Source organism: Anastrepha obliqua, chromosome 3 (genome assembly GCF_027943255.1).
Source record: "Anastrepha obliqua isolate idAnaObli1 chromosome 3, idAnaObli1_1.0, whole genome shotgun sequence".
In the NCBI taxonomy this organism is placed as follows: Eukaryota; Metazoa; Arthropoda; class Insecta; order Diptera; family Tephritidae; genus Anastrepha; species Anastrepha obliqua.
Genome location: NC_072894.1, coordinates 64,804,976 through 64,820,709, shown reverse-complemented (window position 1 = coordinate 64,820,709; position 15,734 = coordinate 64,804,976). Strand labels below are relative to the sequence as shown.

The 15,734-nt window shown below is 36.1% G+C and overlaps 3 protein-coding genes across 3 annotated transcripts; 1 reads left to right on the top strand and 2 right to left on the bottom strand.

Annotated features, from left to right (window-relative positions):
* Positions 1-529: 529 nt before the first annotated feature.
* Positions 530-1,062, bottom strand: LOC129242434 (larval cuticle protein 65Ag1-like). The gene is made up of 2 exons (XM_054879064.1): positions 916-1,062; positions 530-796 (listed from the first exon to the last, which is right to left on the bottom strand). Exons 1-2 carry the CDS (start codon positions 1,032-1,034, stop codon positions 598-600), a joined length of 318 nt encoding a protein of 105 aa, XP_054735039.1. The 5' UTR covers positions 1,035-1,062; the 3' UTR covers positions 530-597.
* A 9,828-nt stretch (positions 1,063-10,890) lies between these two features.
* Positions 10,891-11,270, top strand: LOC129242400 (larval cuticle protein 65Ag1-like). Its single transcript, XM_054879022.1, has one exon. The coding sequence runs from the start codon at positions 10,891-10,893 to the stop codon at positions 11,209-11,211; it is 321 nt and encodes a 106-aa protein (XP_054734997.1). The 3' UTR covers positions 11,212-11,270.
* A 191-nt stretch (positions 11,271-11,461) lies between these two features.
* Positions 11,462-15,099, bottom strand: LOC129241406 (endocuticle structural protein SgAbd-6-like). Its single transcript, XM_054877702.1, has 3 exons — positions 15,014-15,099; positions 14,805-14,920; positions 11,462-11,839 (listed from the first exon to the last, which is right to left on the bottom strand). Exons 1-3 carry the CDS (start codon positions 15,020-15,022, stop codon positions 11,653-11,655), a joined length of 312 nt encoding a protein of 103 aa, XP_054733677.1. The 5' UTR covers positions 15,023-15,099; the 3' UTR covers positions 11,462-11,652.
* Between the last annotated feature and the right edge of the window lie 635 nt (positions 15,100-15,734).

The following is a 15,734-nucleotide window of genomic DNA, read 5'->3' as shown; positions in this document are numbered from 1 at the left end:
GTGCCTCCACAAGACTGAAGCATAGAGCTAAGCAACTGCGGTTGCTTTTTCCGAGAAGAACAAATTATACGAACAAAAATAGTAAAAAATATTTTTGTAAATTGTTGTTTACTATGTTCACTTAAACAGCTGCTACGTCCTGCTGCTAGGGTTTCAGCAAACCGTATGATAGAGAGGAATATTATGAATGGTTTTAGCGAGACAAAGGCAGATTATATGGTAAGTATGTCATCTTAGCCAGTAGCTTATAGAAGAAGTAGCCAGCTCTATAATTTTCACATTAAGTAGGCTTCTTTCAAGTTTCCAGTCATCCCAGCAGAGGCATAGACAGGATTTCAATTAGTAGCGTGTTGCTGGTTGAAAGACGAATAGAACTTTCAAAAATTAAAATTTGTCCCACTTATTGTCATATTTTTCTTTTGAGCACTTAAACTCAATCTTTTAACTTAACACTTTCGAAGGTTCCGAATATTAAAAATGTCATGAAAATTCTTACTTTTACTAAGTATTACATTTAATTTTATTTTTTTAACATATTTCCACACACTTAAGCTAACAATTATTCCACAAAATCACACTCAAATAACAAATGCCGACTTAAGCCACAGGGGCGACTGGCAAATGAGCACCTTGTGGTTGGAAACCGTTCTCATCAGCGATGTAGTTGACAGTGTAGGTCTGACCATCATCAGCAACGAAGGAGTAAGAGCCACGGGCGACAATGTGTTCATCCTCGGCACCAGCGTTAACCAATTGACCATCTTCTTGCTTTGCTGTACCGTCGCTGGTCTTCAGGCTGAAATAATGTAAAGCAAATCATTTGTTATTAGTAGTTGAGTTCGAACCTAAATTGTGTAATCCTCATCAAATGGACTAAAGGACTAAGACCAAAATTGTATTTTGTTGATAACTTACGAGTAGCTGTATTGCTCTGGTTCAACATCAGATTTCAACTCCAGAATCTCCACTTCAGGGGCAGCTGGGGCAGCATAAGCCAAAGCGAAGAGAGCAACGAAAACGATAACGAATTTCATTTTGATATGTTTTGTGAATTGCTTGCTGTGTGTGCAGACGACAAAATCAGACTACTAACTGTTGTGGTTGACAAATTGACAACGGGCTTTTATGCGAAAAATTGGCCATTAACTACTGCTATTTGTGATGATAAGTAAACGAAGAAACAAAAGGAATTTATTAATTCTTAAATTTGAGTACGCACATCGTACAGAGCCGATAAATTAGCAAACTAGTTTTGCTTACTTCTTTTCATTTTTTTATACGATTTTTGAAACAGTGCCCACTATGGTATTATAATTATGTTAATATAACGGTTATTTGTAGAAGTAAATATAGCGGCACATTTGTACTAATGTACCATATATAGAAAAATATTTAGAATGCTGGGAAAATATATATATGAGGGAAATATATCTCGCAGCGCATCCGCACGCCTGCCTATGCAACGAACAATTCTAGGAAAAATTTGGATTTGTATGCATGCCACACGCATCCTATACTTATTGGTACTTAAAATGAGCAAAATCGAACCTTAGCCATTGTGTGAATACGAATTTTCCAAACGTCTTAATAAAATATGGTGTCTTAGTATGGTCTGTGATTTTTAATTTTTCTTTTATAACCTCTGCAAATATATCCTGAGAGCCTGATGACCCCTGATTCAATTCAACCACGAGTTGAAGCATCGCCTCGATTCCATTCCTTATACTAAACTTTCTGTACTTATAATGTCGGTGTTTCTGAAGGCATTGCACAGCATCAGCCTAAAAAATATAGTGATCAAAGATTAATTAAATGTTAATCACAACTAAATTGCTAAGTCTTAGCCAGCTCCGCGAGAAAGCCATTTTATTCATAATTGGGTTGCTGATGGAAGAAAGAGGATCCTCTACTACATCTAATACGTCGCGAATGTGAAAAAAGCTAAAGGCAAAGCCTCCTTGAAGTGCGGCGTTTTGGTGTTCCTTCTGCATCTGCAGGACTACTTCGTTCACCATCTTCATCCACATCGCCATTCGCCCTACCGCCAGTTCCCTCTTCTACAATTAATAGTGAAATATTCTCTTCTCTCCTCCTTGGTTTAATTTTTCATTTGATTGTATACGTCTGTCATACCAGTAATGCTTTTGAAACAAATGGCTCGTAACGACTCATGTCGATAACATAACAGTTGAGAAAATTGCATGCGTCTATAAAATTGGACTATGCTGGGCTACTGTAACCAATTGTATACTAAGAAAATTTACTTGGAAGTTTAAAAATCCAATATTTGATGTAACCACTTATTTCTATAGCCTTATTCTTATTCTTCTTATCTATTAAAATTCAAACTCAAATTTGAAAACTATATCTATCTTGTACAAGTATATATGTATAAGGGTATAAGTTGGAAATTTAAAAATAATCTTCCGCGCCTATAAAACTGCACCAATATTTTTGTTTTGCTCAACATATAACTTTTTTATACCTTTCAGATACTAAGACATTGAATTCTCAAAAGTATTTGGAAAAATATATGGTTGCTTAGGAAAACATAACCAGGTTTGTCATATTAAAACAAAGGTTAACCAGATGCATCTTATCTATATATATACATAATTGGCGCGTACACCCTTTCTGGGTGTTTGGCCGAGCTCCTCGTCCTATTTGTGGCGTCGACTCCGAACGACAGATATTTTTTTTAATTTTTTATGATGAGCTTTTTCATAGTAGAAATAAACTCGTAGGCTTGCCATTTCCCGCCGAGGAGCGACCACTATTAGAAAAAACTCTTTCTTCGTTTTGGTGTTTCACCGACCACGCACCAGACCATTCGGTTATAGCGGCCGCCCAGATGCACCTTCCATACACATAATACTACCTCTCAAAAAGAGCTGAAGCAACATTCCACCGAACTTAGTGATACACATTGTAGTTGATGTTATTAAAGCCAGATTTAAAAGAACTTTGACATCGAAAAACCCTTATTTACTGAAGTTTGTTTCCGTCCTTCACATAAATGTTCAACAATGTTGGAGGAAAAGTTTATCCTCGTTGTCAAAGTGATATTTCACACTAAAAAATTCTTTTACTGTTTTCTATTTGTTCCATTCAGTTGTGAATTACAGGGTGTTAACAATGGAAATCAACAAAGAGAAACTTCGTTACATTTTAAAGTGTTTCCTTGATAAAGACGGAAATGCAAGCCAACCCGCTGAAACTGTTAATGACGTTTATGGTGCCGATACTTTACAGATAATTATGTTAAGTGCAATTTTGGTTTCGTCGATTCCGTTCAGGCATTTTTGATGTTAGAGAAAATGTCGATAATAGAATATCTTATCATTTTTTTTATAATAAAAATGATTATCGTCATGTCTTTTTCCCCAAACTATATTAATATATATAAGACGAAATTAAGCGCAGATACATGTGCACCTAAAAAAACACATCTAATAATAATTTATACATAAGTTTCTTTTTTTTGCATTTTACATTGCGCCTACATACAACACTGAAGGTGTGATTCTATTTAGTTTACTTTAAAATCAACTACACAACAGCAAAACTACTTTTTCCGGCCTGGTGTCTGAATTAATTTTTTTTTTATTTTTTATTCTAGTACTGGGCATAGCTACAGTCATACTGGTTAATAATTTTTTTAGTTTTTGTAATTAAGATAGATTGAAAAGCCAAAATGGATAACACCGTCCAGATCCAATTTTTGTGATGCCTTTCTTAAAATTCTTTTCATTTTTGTGTGTAAAAGAAGTTAAATAAAAAGCCAAAAAAATTTAAATTACGTTTTTAACACTTTTTTATTGTAAAAACAATTCCTGAAAATACCATAAATTTTTCAATCTTTAGACCACCGGGACCCCAGAAACAAGAATAGATGCCTCCGTAATTACTTGGTTTTTTAATCTTGTATTGTGGGCTTTTGCTGCTTTTATTATTGTGTCCGCTACCGAGTTTATAAACCACAGAGCACCGACTGCACATTTAATAATTTTATTCTGGAACCTTTATATAAATTGAATGTTACTTTGGCTAGAGCAGCCCCATAAGTGTGCGCCGTAGGACGAAATAGGCTTTCAAATTTGTTTATATATATTGCTGATTCCTTTCTTCTTTCTTTTCCTTTACAAAGGCGTTCCATCCTAGCTTGGCGTCGAGAGTCGTCTCCAGTATTTGAGTAGGGAACTTGTGTACCATTTATATACTCGTATATTAAAACATATTTGATTTCGGTCTCGGCGGAAGTTCATATGCACAGACTTGCTTTCCAATTGGAGATTTTATTTATCGCTAATTATAATTGAGATGTCGATGCCTTTTCCATGTTTCCTATCGAGACAGACTTGCAGAAGGCGATTGGCTTGCATTCCATTGAATGCAGATGAATGGAGGTGAGTTCTTTAATTGTTAAGGCGAATATCAGTAGTGGGTTGTTAGAACATACGAGTGTAGCTTTTAATGTTCCTCTTAAATACTTGCGACATAATTATTTGTTTTTTATAAATTTACATCAAACAAATTTTGCTAGATCGCTTTTACAATTCAATAAGCTGTTAATGAAAATATATGTATAATATTATATTATATAATTTTTACATATTTCGATTCATGAAAGTTTTCTCAAACTGGAGCTATGTACACTCATTTGGAATGCCATTTCAAATTACTTATTTTTATTATTAATTTTATAAACTATATGAATCGTAATCTTGGTCTGTAAGTATGTAACACCCCATTGGTTTAAGAATAGACTTAAAATATATTAAATAAACAAATCGAAATGTTTGTTGCATACAAAGGCAGTAGACGTAGTTGCAGAATGATTCCAATGACTTCAATAATTTACGCTTTTCGTGACTGAAGTCAATTTGTGTTCAGGCATCCATACTTATTACCTTATCACCTACTGGCACCCAACCTAAAAGACGAAAATGGACATATGGTACCTGATAATTTTTAACATGCAGTTAGGTTAAGCTTGGAAAGCTTGCTACAACGTCAAAGCGGCTCGCTGCCGAAACAATGCAAAACCTCATAAACAAAGGGTGGTCTATTTAGAGGTATCGGATTTTAAATTGAAATAAAACAACGAAAATTCAAATCGATTGGGCAATATTTATTATTTTTGTGTCGAACCAAACATTTATTTCTTAAAGATATCCCTTTCAAATGTTGGTCGCAACTGCGCCGTAATTTAGTCATACGTATGCACTACATTTTGAATGACTGACTGGAGGAGTTCTGTCGGTATCTTCATAAAACATTTAGACGTTTCTTTTACAATATATATTTTTCATTTAGATATTTTTTATGAGGAGCTTTTTCATGGCAGAAATACACTCGGAGGTTTGCCATTGCCTGCCGAGGGGCGACCGCTATTAGAAAAAACTTTTTCTTAATTTTTGATCTTTCACCGAGATTCGAACCGACGTTCGCTCTCTGAATTCCGAATGGTAGTCACGCACCAACCTATTCGGCCACGGCGGCCGCCTTAGACTTTCCTTAGTCCCACAAGTAAAAGCCTAAAGGTGTGATATCACACGATCTTCGTGGTCAATCCACTGGTCCGAGACAAAAGATAAATTTCTCACCGAAATGCCGATGCAGTAAATCCCTTGTTTCACGGGCTGTATGGCAAGTAGCGTCGTCTTGTTGAACCAAATATTGTCGAGCTCACGGGCTTTAAATTCCGGCAATAAAAAGTCGTTTGCAATTATGCGATAGCGTTTGCATTTCAATGCCACATTGCCGCCAACCCCGTCTTTGGAAAAATATGACCCGATAATTCCTCCAGCTCTAGTGGCTGTTCTTGAATAGTTTCGGGTTGCTCTTCAGCACAAATACGGCAACTTTGCTTATTGCCATTAAGTCGAAAATGGGCCTTATCGCTGCACATGATAAGTTGGACTGAGTGCGCGATGAACATTTTTCACAAACGATTTTTAAATATTATTGAGGCGTAGCTCTTGCTATGATGAAATGTCAATGAATACTCAAAAAAATATTCTCATCAGCAATGTATTTCAAAGTCTAGGAGTCAAAGGAGAAGGTGTCAATGTGTAACAATGTGTTTATCTTCGACAGCAGCGTTGACCTTTCGATCATCTTTTTGTTATGCTGTACCTTCGCTGGCCTTCAGGGGAAATAAGGAAAAGCAAAAATTTTGTCATGTCCGAGACTAATTTTGAAATTATAAAATCTTTATTAGGTGGACTAAAGGATTAGGATCATTGAAAGCTAGATCTTGGGTATTTTGTTGATAACCTACGAGTACCTGCTGAACTCTGGCTCAACATCAGATGTCAATTCCAGAATCTCCACTTCATGGGTAGCAGAGGCAGCATAAGCCACAGCGAATAGAGCGACGAAAACGATAACGAACGTACACATATATTCTGCATAGCCAATATTATTTGCATATTATTGCTTTTTAATCCGAAATTAGAATACAATTTATATCAACAAAGCACACGTTTTGCCAAAGCGAGATGTAATAAAATATGCTGGAAATGATATTTGAATCTTTCAATATCGTCTCAGAAAACTAGTAGCATTAAATTTTGTATACTTGTGTGTCTATGAATGTATGTAGGTAAGTGTGTACAACGTATTTGTATGTAGTAAGCGATGTTGACACGATCATTATGGTTTTTATCTTCAACGCCGGTCATCGAACTATAAAAATTATGCGAGAACTTACGTCACAATTTTGGGGCAAAATTTATGTATAAAAAGTGAAAAAATAAATAGAAAGACCCCTTTGTGAGCAAGCGGCCCATAAAACTTTGATTTGATATTTGTTATTTTTATTACATTTTAAAATAGAACTAAGATTCTGAGACTTCTGAGGAAATAAGAGGTTTCCTCTACCTTATGGGTGGAATTCTACACAAATTATTTCATAAAGCTTGCCTACATCACGCACATAAACAATTTATTGAATTTCATCAGTTTTTTATTGCATCATCATCACCATTATCATCTATTTAATATGCAAATGTGGACTTGAATATTTTGCCGTGTGGTGTTGTTTCATCATCTTTTAGCTTCGTATCGAAAATATGGATTAGAAATTATGGTTTTTAAAATAAATTTTAACTTCGAATATCTTGTAAACAAATTAGAAGTAGAAGGTGTGGAATTTGATTTTTCAATGGAGGCAATTAATTGTGCTTATATGCAAGGAATCAATGCTTTTCTAGCTTGCAAAGGGAGATCAGAATAAGAATTACGCTCTTCTTCTTTATTAATTGCATATCGAACTGATTAAGGTCTTTCGCTAAGGTGTCCAAGCCCCAAGTAAATATTACAATTTTTTCGGACAACCAGGCAGCAACATAGAGTTTTGGCTTGCAACATAGAGTTTTGGCAAAGCATTGAAGAAAGACGCCACAGTTTTAACTTGGTGTTAACGCGGTCATTCACATTGTCAACTGGGTTTGAGTTTCGAGGTATCGTAATATTTATTGAACGGCTTGACTGTCGATATTTAACAACGAAAGAGATTCTTCTGTCTCTAAATTTCATCAGGGATCAGATTTCGCAAGGCTAGTTAAGCTTGAGTAATTGCAAGGGAAAGAAAACACAATGTGATGATATCGACAGGAGTTTGCGTCAAATGTTACATCCAGCCGAACAACATTAATTCATTGAATTTGGTTAGGTTTATAAACCTCAGGAGTAGAATTTAATGAAAAGTGGAGGTTTGCCACTCGGGTGGCTCACATACAACTTCTGTTGCGATATCGTATTTAGATACGTTAAGAGTTCAGGTATTAGAATATCGCATTTTTCAAAAATGAAATTAATTTTAAACGTTGTCTTTTTTTAAGTGAAAACTTCTTTAGTATCGTTGGGAGTGATTTGAGACTCGATGAAACGAAAAAGCGACACTACGAAGCGTCATATGTTGATATACGTATATGTGTATGGCTGCGTATTGCTGGGCCACGCTTACACCAAGCGTCCTACGAATGTTTGTGTGTATGTTAGTACGTCTGTGTAATATACGCGTTACGACGCTCATAATAGCAACCGCTTGTGCTGTATTGCGTCCGTATTTTTATATTCGAATATATTTTCATTTTTAAATAGTTACCGCAATTATGCCGAAAAATAATGCAGAAAAGTGTCGTGAATATCGACAGAAAAAAAAACAAAAAGAAAATAAAACTAAAACAGTTTTAATTGTGGCAATTTATATTTCACCGAATCAATCAATAAATAGCATCACGGAATTCATTCACGAAAATTTAATAAAGTATGCACTAGAAGTATCGCGGATACTTAGAAAAGATTACGATAAAGTTCCAATGATTTTAAGTGGCGATTTTAACGTAAATTTTGCATTGGACACAGGGGTTCCTTTAATTGACTTTCTCAATACAACATTCAATTTAAAAATGTGTAACAATCGCACTGAATCGACAACACGATCAAAAACAACAATTGACGCGGTACTTCAAAGATATGTTGACAACATCGAAACCAATGTTGACAAAGCATTTGTATCATATTTTAGCTATAAAATTGAAAACATTGAGGATGAATAATAATAAAATGAAGAAAATAAAATATGAACTTTATAGCAATATTATAATGAACCTATAATTATCCCGCCCCTAATGCTGCTTTCGTCTCATTCTCTCTCAGTTTGTTTTACGGAAGGTTTCACTTCTATCGCGTCTAACCGTTAGACTGGTATTTTTTTTTGGTGCTGACTATGTTGAGAGTCTTCCTCCGTATACTATAAATAGCACCCGCGGCTTCATTTGCATATAAAATAAAATACTTAGTTATTGAACGCTTACAATATACTTAACAACAATTTCTCAATAGAATACGCACTGATTGATTGGAAATAAATGTTTGAGACATCAGTAGCTTTCCATATCTCCAAAACCGTTATTTTGCGTACCCGTGTTTATTTTTAAATTTTGGCATCCAAAAAGGATAACTTATTGTATATATATATACATATACATAAAGGGTGATCAGATTGGGGGTACTTTTTCCAATAGGATTTTTTTGGCAGATCCCGCGTAACTACTGTCAAACTAAGTAAAGGGTGGTGAAGTTTCAAGGGCCGGTGTTGATTTTGAATAAAATACAATTTTTTTAAGAAATTATTGTCATTTCTCTTTATTATGATAATACTGGTATGGCTTAATTACGTATGAAACACAATACAACGCCCAAATGGCCGCCGCGGTCTCGGCAGCACACCTCCATCCGATGCTCCAAATTTTCGATGACGCTGAGGCATAATTGAGGTTCTATGCAGTTATGTGCCGAATTATCTCATACTTTAGCTCTTGAATTATTGCTGACTTATCGACGTACATCTTTTCTTTCAAATAACCCCAAAGAAAGAAGTCCAACGGTGTCAAATCACATGATGTTGGCGGCCAATTGACATCGCCGCGACGTGAGATTATTTGGCCATCAAATTTTTCGCGCAGAAGAGCTATTGTTTCGTTAGCTGTGTGACAAGTGGCACCGTCCTGTTGAAACCACATATCGTCCTCATCAATATCTTTCAATTCGGGCCATAAAAAGTTCGTTATCATCTCACGATAGCGAACACTATTTACAGTAACTGCCTGACCGGCCTCATTTTGGAAAAAATACAGCCCAATGACGCCGCCGGCCCATAAACCGCACCAAACAGTCACTCTTTGTGGGTGCATTGGTTTTTCGGCAATCACTCTTGGACACTTGCAATGGTCAAGAGGCTTTAGTTCTTGAGTCAATTGCACCTTGTAAGCGTGTAAATGCAAGTCTTTAGGCGTAATGTTCATCAACGACGAGCGAGAGAGGTGCAATTGTTGGGCACGACGACTAGTTGAGGAGGACGGCTCTTCAACCACACTATCGCGAGCAGCAGCAATATTTTCTGCAGTACGAGCTGTACGAGCATACACTGGTGTTTTCACATCTCCTACAGGCCAGGTAGGTGGGTGCAACCTGAAGCCATTCAAGAACAACCCTTACATCCTTTGAAAACAACCGTTTGGGAAGGCCTATGGGCGGGAGAAGTCATCGGCCCATATTTCTTTAAAGACGAGGCTGGCGCCAATGTAACAGTGAATAGCGAACGCTATCACGCTATGAAAAACAACTCTTTGATGCCGGAAATTGAAGCCTCCCCACAACATTTACTTCCAACAGGACGGCACTACGAGTACTTGCCATACAACCTGTGAAATAATGGAGCAATTTATCTTTCATCTCGGACTAGTGGATTGAACACTAAGATCCTGTGGTATCATATCTTTTGACAGTCATGGGTATGCAAAGACTAAATTCTTCGATTGAGGCATTGGAAATCAACATACTAAAGTTATTCACGAGATACCAACCGAAGTCTTCCACCGAGTTATTCAAAATTGGTGTTTACGGTTAGTCGAATTACGGCGTAGTTGCATCCAACATTTGAAAGGGATTATCTTGAAAATACCTCATGAATTGTTCTACACAAAAATAATAAAGATTGCTCACTCAATTCGAATTTCCATTATTTCATTTCAATTTAAAATCCGATAGCTCTAAATTGATCACCCTTTACATGCATGTGCAGCTATGTAGGGGTTAGTAAGCACAAACATATTAAAATTCTTTGATTTAGTTTTATATTTAATTTTCACCTTTTCATGAAGTCCGCAGCATCTACATAAAATATTAAATAATTTTATAACTTTTTTTGGCTGTTTTTCAAAAATTAACACCTTTGCTCTAATTCATGGTGAAGTTCTTAGGGAGACAGCCATATAAATAAGCTTCATTGGCAATTTTTTGACAGTCTCGAAATCGTGCAACATTCGGAATTAAGCAGTGGAATCAATCAGAATAGTATTCCTTTTTGAATCGACTAAAATGAAATTCGTCATTACCTTTGCATTTTTTGCGCTTTTTTCGCAAACCTTGGCTGTACAAGCACCAGTAGAACATCACGTCGAAATTGTGCGCCAGGATGCAGATATCACGCCAGAAAACTACAAATATGGTTTCGAGACAAGCGATGGGACTCAACATGATGAAGAGGGCCAGCTGAAAAATGTCGGTACCGACGATGAGGCAATCGTTGTGAAAGGCTCATACAAATACGTTGGCGATGATGGTGTCACCTACGAAGTGAGCTATACGGCCGACGAGAATGGATTCCAGCCAGTGGGTGAACATTTGCCACAAGCTTAAACAAGCATACATAGCTGCTGGATAAATTGAAGAGAGTCCAAGAGAAACCAAGAAGTGATTTTCTCCCAAGTTAAATATAGTGTTTGTATTGTTGTTGGCACATAAAAATGTGTTTATGTTTGTTTATTACTAATGTTGGTTGAGCGTTTAATAAAATTTAATAAAAAGTTTTAAAAAATGCAGAATATATAATAGAATATTTAGCTGCATATACGATTTTTGAATAGAAGCCTTGCAATGAAACACACACTTTTGACACTGACTGAGACCGTAACAATTTTTGTATTTATTTATTTAATAGTTTTTCACACACACATATCGTCATCTACAACTTCCTGTTTTTGTTTTTTTGTTTTCCTATTGTCTTCGATGTACCTAAGCAATTTTTTTACTAAATTGGTTTTTATCCTTTCGCTTCAATTAGTGGCTCTACACATTTCCTTATTTCGGTATGTGTGCACCTTCTGGCTGGAAGCCGTTCTCATCGGCCACAAAATTAATAGTGTAAGTTTGTCCATCGGGCGCTACCCAAGAAACGCTACCGCGCACAGATAGTGATTCATTTTCGGTGCCTGCATTATTGAGAACAGCCTCCTCGGTACGTGTTGTGCCGTCACTCAGTTTATAGCTGAAAAAAAAACAAAAATGTAAAGCAAAACAATTTTACAAAACAAACAACAATGTGCATTTATAACAGACGTGTACAAAATTGGCGCAAAAATAATCATCGATTTGTTTTTCAATAGCTTTTTAATAACTAAAAAAACATGATTTTGAGTGATAAAAGTCTCTATTTTGACTTTTAGATGCTGCATTGCTTGTCTGCTTGTATACTGCAGCTGTCTAATTCACAAGTGTCAAATATGATCGACGTAAGACGCTATTTGCAAAAAGTATAAATCTTCCGATAGGGTGATTCATTTTGCGCCACCTTCTACCATCACTCATGGCCAAAATAATTAGCTATGAGAAATAAAAATCTACCATGAAACAAAAAAAAATGTAATTTAAATAATTTGTCATGAGATGAAAAAACAAAAAAAAGCTTTAAATATAAATGAAACAGAAATATAAATATAAATAAAAATGCAGCTTTCAATCCACTGCAAAATTTTAACAAATTTATTAGAGCACGCGAGAGCAATATTGGTTTGATTTTAAAAAATTCGATATGGCAACATCTTTTAGAACGAAAAGAAGAGTGTGAATTTTATGTTAAAGTTGTTAAGTTGAACAAAATAATAAGTACGTTGCTAATTATTTGAGTTTTTCAGCAGATTTTTCGCATTTTTGAAAAAAATTGCTTTTTACTTACTAAAATTGAATTAGGAATTATAATTGTCACTGAGGTTCAAAATCCCAGGCAAGACACACAAAATTAAAGAAAAATATTTTCTAATAGCAGTTGCCCTTCGTCAGGCAATAGGAAGTCTCCGAGTTTATTTCTGACATAAAACAGTCCCTCATGAAAAACAATCTTCTGTTCGGAGGTGGCGTACAACTGTAGGGCCCTACAATTGTAGAATAATGTTAAGATGCACACCACAAAAAGGACAAGGATCTCAACCAACCACCAAATAAAGGTCGTAAGCGGCAATTATATGTATATACCATATAAGGGAATAGCATGGGAATTTCAGGAGCGTAAGAGTTTTAACATAACTCAAAGTAGATGAAATATTGGTTTGGGACTATGTTACGTTCCCTAATTGAGTCCAATTTCAAACTTTTTTGGAAAAAAAAAATTAAGCAAAAGTAGAAGTGGAGTGACCGATTCATCGGATGCCTTTTTAGCTGCATGAGAATTATCGGTTTGATAGCTTTGGTTTGACAGAGAGAGCACTGGCGGCATCATCGATCCCTATTTATTTCGAGTTGAGAAAAAAGCTGCCGTCATCGTGAATGGCAAGCGCTATCGAGCCATGCTGACTGAGTTTTTATTTCTAAAAATTAATCAGCAAATCAGCGACGATATTTGGGACCAAGAAGACGGCGCAACTTGTCATACAGCGTTTAACAATTTATTTATTTCAATATTCGAGCCACCATTGATGCCATATGGACAGATTTATTACTTACTTTCTGCTAATATTACAGTACCCAGTTTTAAATTGCATAACATGTTCTATTAGAAGGTCTTAAGTTCTTGAGAAACGACCAATAGGTGTCAGTTGGAGAGTTTTGAAGAAATAACAAAGTAAAAAATGTGTATTACAAAGGAATCAAAAAAGTACATCACAGAGCTTTTCATATTTCGCATTTGCTGACAATAGCTTGGGAAAACTTTTACGTCACAAAATCATGAAAAGCTGTGGGTGAAATGTAGCGGCATCTACCTATCCCCAAGGTTGCACTTTTGGATAGTAGTATCCAGAGTGTCACATTACATATAAAATGGTTAACTCATAACCTGAAACTCAAATTACTATAAAGCTGGAGTGCTTGCTTTCAGAAGTTCTTCCTTTTCATGATACAAATAATATTTCGTGTTAACTTTTCTAAGAGTAAGTATTTAGGTGAACCAAACTGGCACTCCCCAAGGAGCACTAAAGCACCGTTTTGATACCATTCTGAGACCTCCATGAGGAAGATATCTACAGCCAACCAGAGCTGTTGATGTAGCAAAGAAGGTTGATGGAACTTAAGTTGTAGCACTGCCCCAGGCTGTCGAAGAAAGAACCACCCAGTGACCTTAATCGTATGGCTGCCAAACTCATACATTTGCAGAGAACATGCTCAAAAGCGTTCTTCTCTGAAAAGTCGCCACGACTTTTGCAATGGGGATTAAAAGGTAAACCTAGTTTTATTGCCTGAGGGCCGATCGCCCACTGATGACCGATAAGGGCGGCTACAAGTTTGGAAATTGGTTTTTAAGGGCAGTTAATATTAGTTGGTTTGCTTCAATACAGAGATTGTTATATGGAATCCTTAGAGATGATCCAGAAAATATCATTTCTTGTGCTAATAATGTGCACAGACACCTACGTGATTCCATTAGTGTCCCTTATTATGGCATCTCTAGTAACACACATAGTGGTAATTTCAATGGTATTTCGCCTTGCGAATCCAGGGTAAAGTGCCTTTGCCCACAAGCACCAGTGAACAAAAGATCCTACTCATATTTCGCATTTTATTGTCAAGCAAATATAAAAAACAATATTTCATATTTGCTTGCGAATGCTGGTGCAAATCTAACAAAATTTTAGGTTCATCAATTCAACGAGAAAATGCATTTGACCATCTCGTTTTTCAAATGTTGAGTCAGTAGGTATTTAAAACCGATTATCTAAGTAACTTCTCGCTAGTAGCCAGGAAGATTTCTTAGCAATGAAGGTGGGAAAAAGTTTAACGAGTTTGTGAATATTTGTTTTATATCTGTTTTAGGTCATAAGCTACGATACGAACTTCAAAGTAAAACAAGATAGTGCCTTTCTAAATAAGTTTTTTCTTCATAGTTTGTCGCCCCACCCGAGTGGGAGCAGAAGGATACTATTTTTGCATTCAGCATTTGAAATTCTCATTTGATTAAATCGAATATCGTTTACCAGAATAGACAGGCATAATAGGAAAAACAAAAGTCTTGTTTAACTTACCTGAATTTATAACCGTTAATGCCAATATTATCCACCTCTTGTTCTAAAATTTCGACAGGAGCTTGTGGTGCAGCCAAACTACCGGCAAGTAGGCACAAAAAACTCAAGACTAGCATCTGTAGAGAAGAAAAAGTCCATTAATATTGCGTTATCCTTGTAAATGTTGATGTATGCAATTGTATATAAGTCACACGTTCACATTCACTTACCAATTTCATATTGGCAAAATGCAAGTTATAAATAATATTACGTAAGTAATTTCACTTTTTAGTTATCCGTGTGTTATGGCGTCCGTATTTTATTCACTATTTTTTAGCGCTACCGTTTAAATGCGGTAATTGCACGTCTTGCTCGCTCAAAGGTAGGCAAGAATAATTTTTGCAGTGCAGTGCAAATGCATTTTATAGTTTTGAGCGATCAATGCAGCATGGCACGCGTCAACGCATGCGCTACTGCAACGGTTTAGAATCTGCAAATATCATAGGAGCATACGTATGTATGTTTATGGCAATGTAAAAGAAGAAGCGCCATCGCTAGCCATCATCGCCTTAGCAACAGCAATAGTTACCATCGAAACACGTCAACAAATGCATACAAAATGCAGTGACCAGAATTTGATGTACTATTGCAAATTGGTAATCGCAAATAGTTTACCGAACACTGATCAATGACAGCGTCATGCATTAAAGCTAAGACGCATACAACCGCGCACATTCATACGCCATGGCGGACACTTAACGTTGCTGCACCATCTAATTTGCAAAACGGCGACCGCCACAGCAACAGCAACGGCGACAGCAGTTTAACTTGTTTGCACGCAAATAATCCAAGCAGGCTCGCGGGTGGAGCACTATTGCACAAGAATATTTATTTGTAAATAGTTACCAATCTTTAGCTTGCGCTGATTTACGCAAATAATGTAGAAATTTT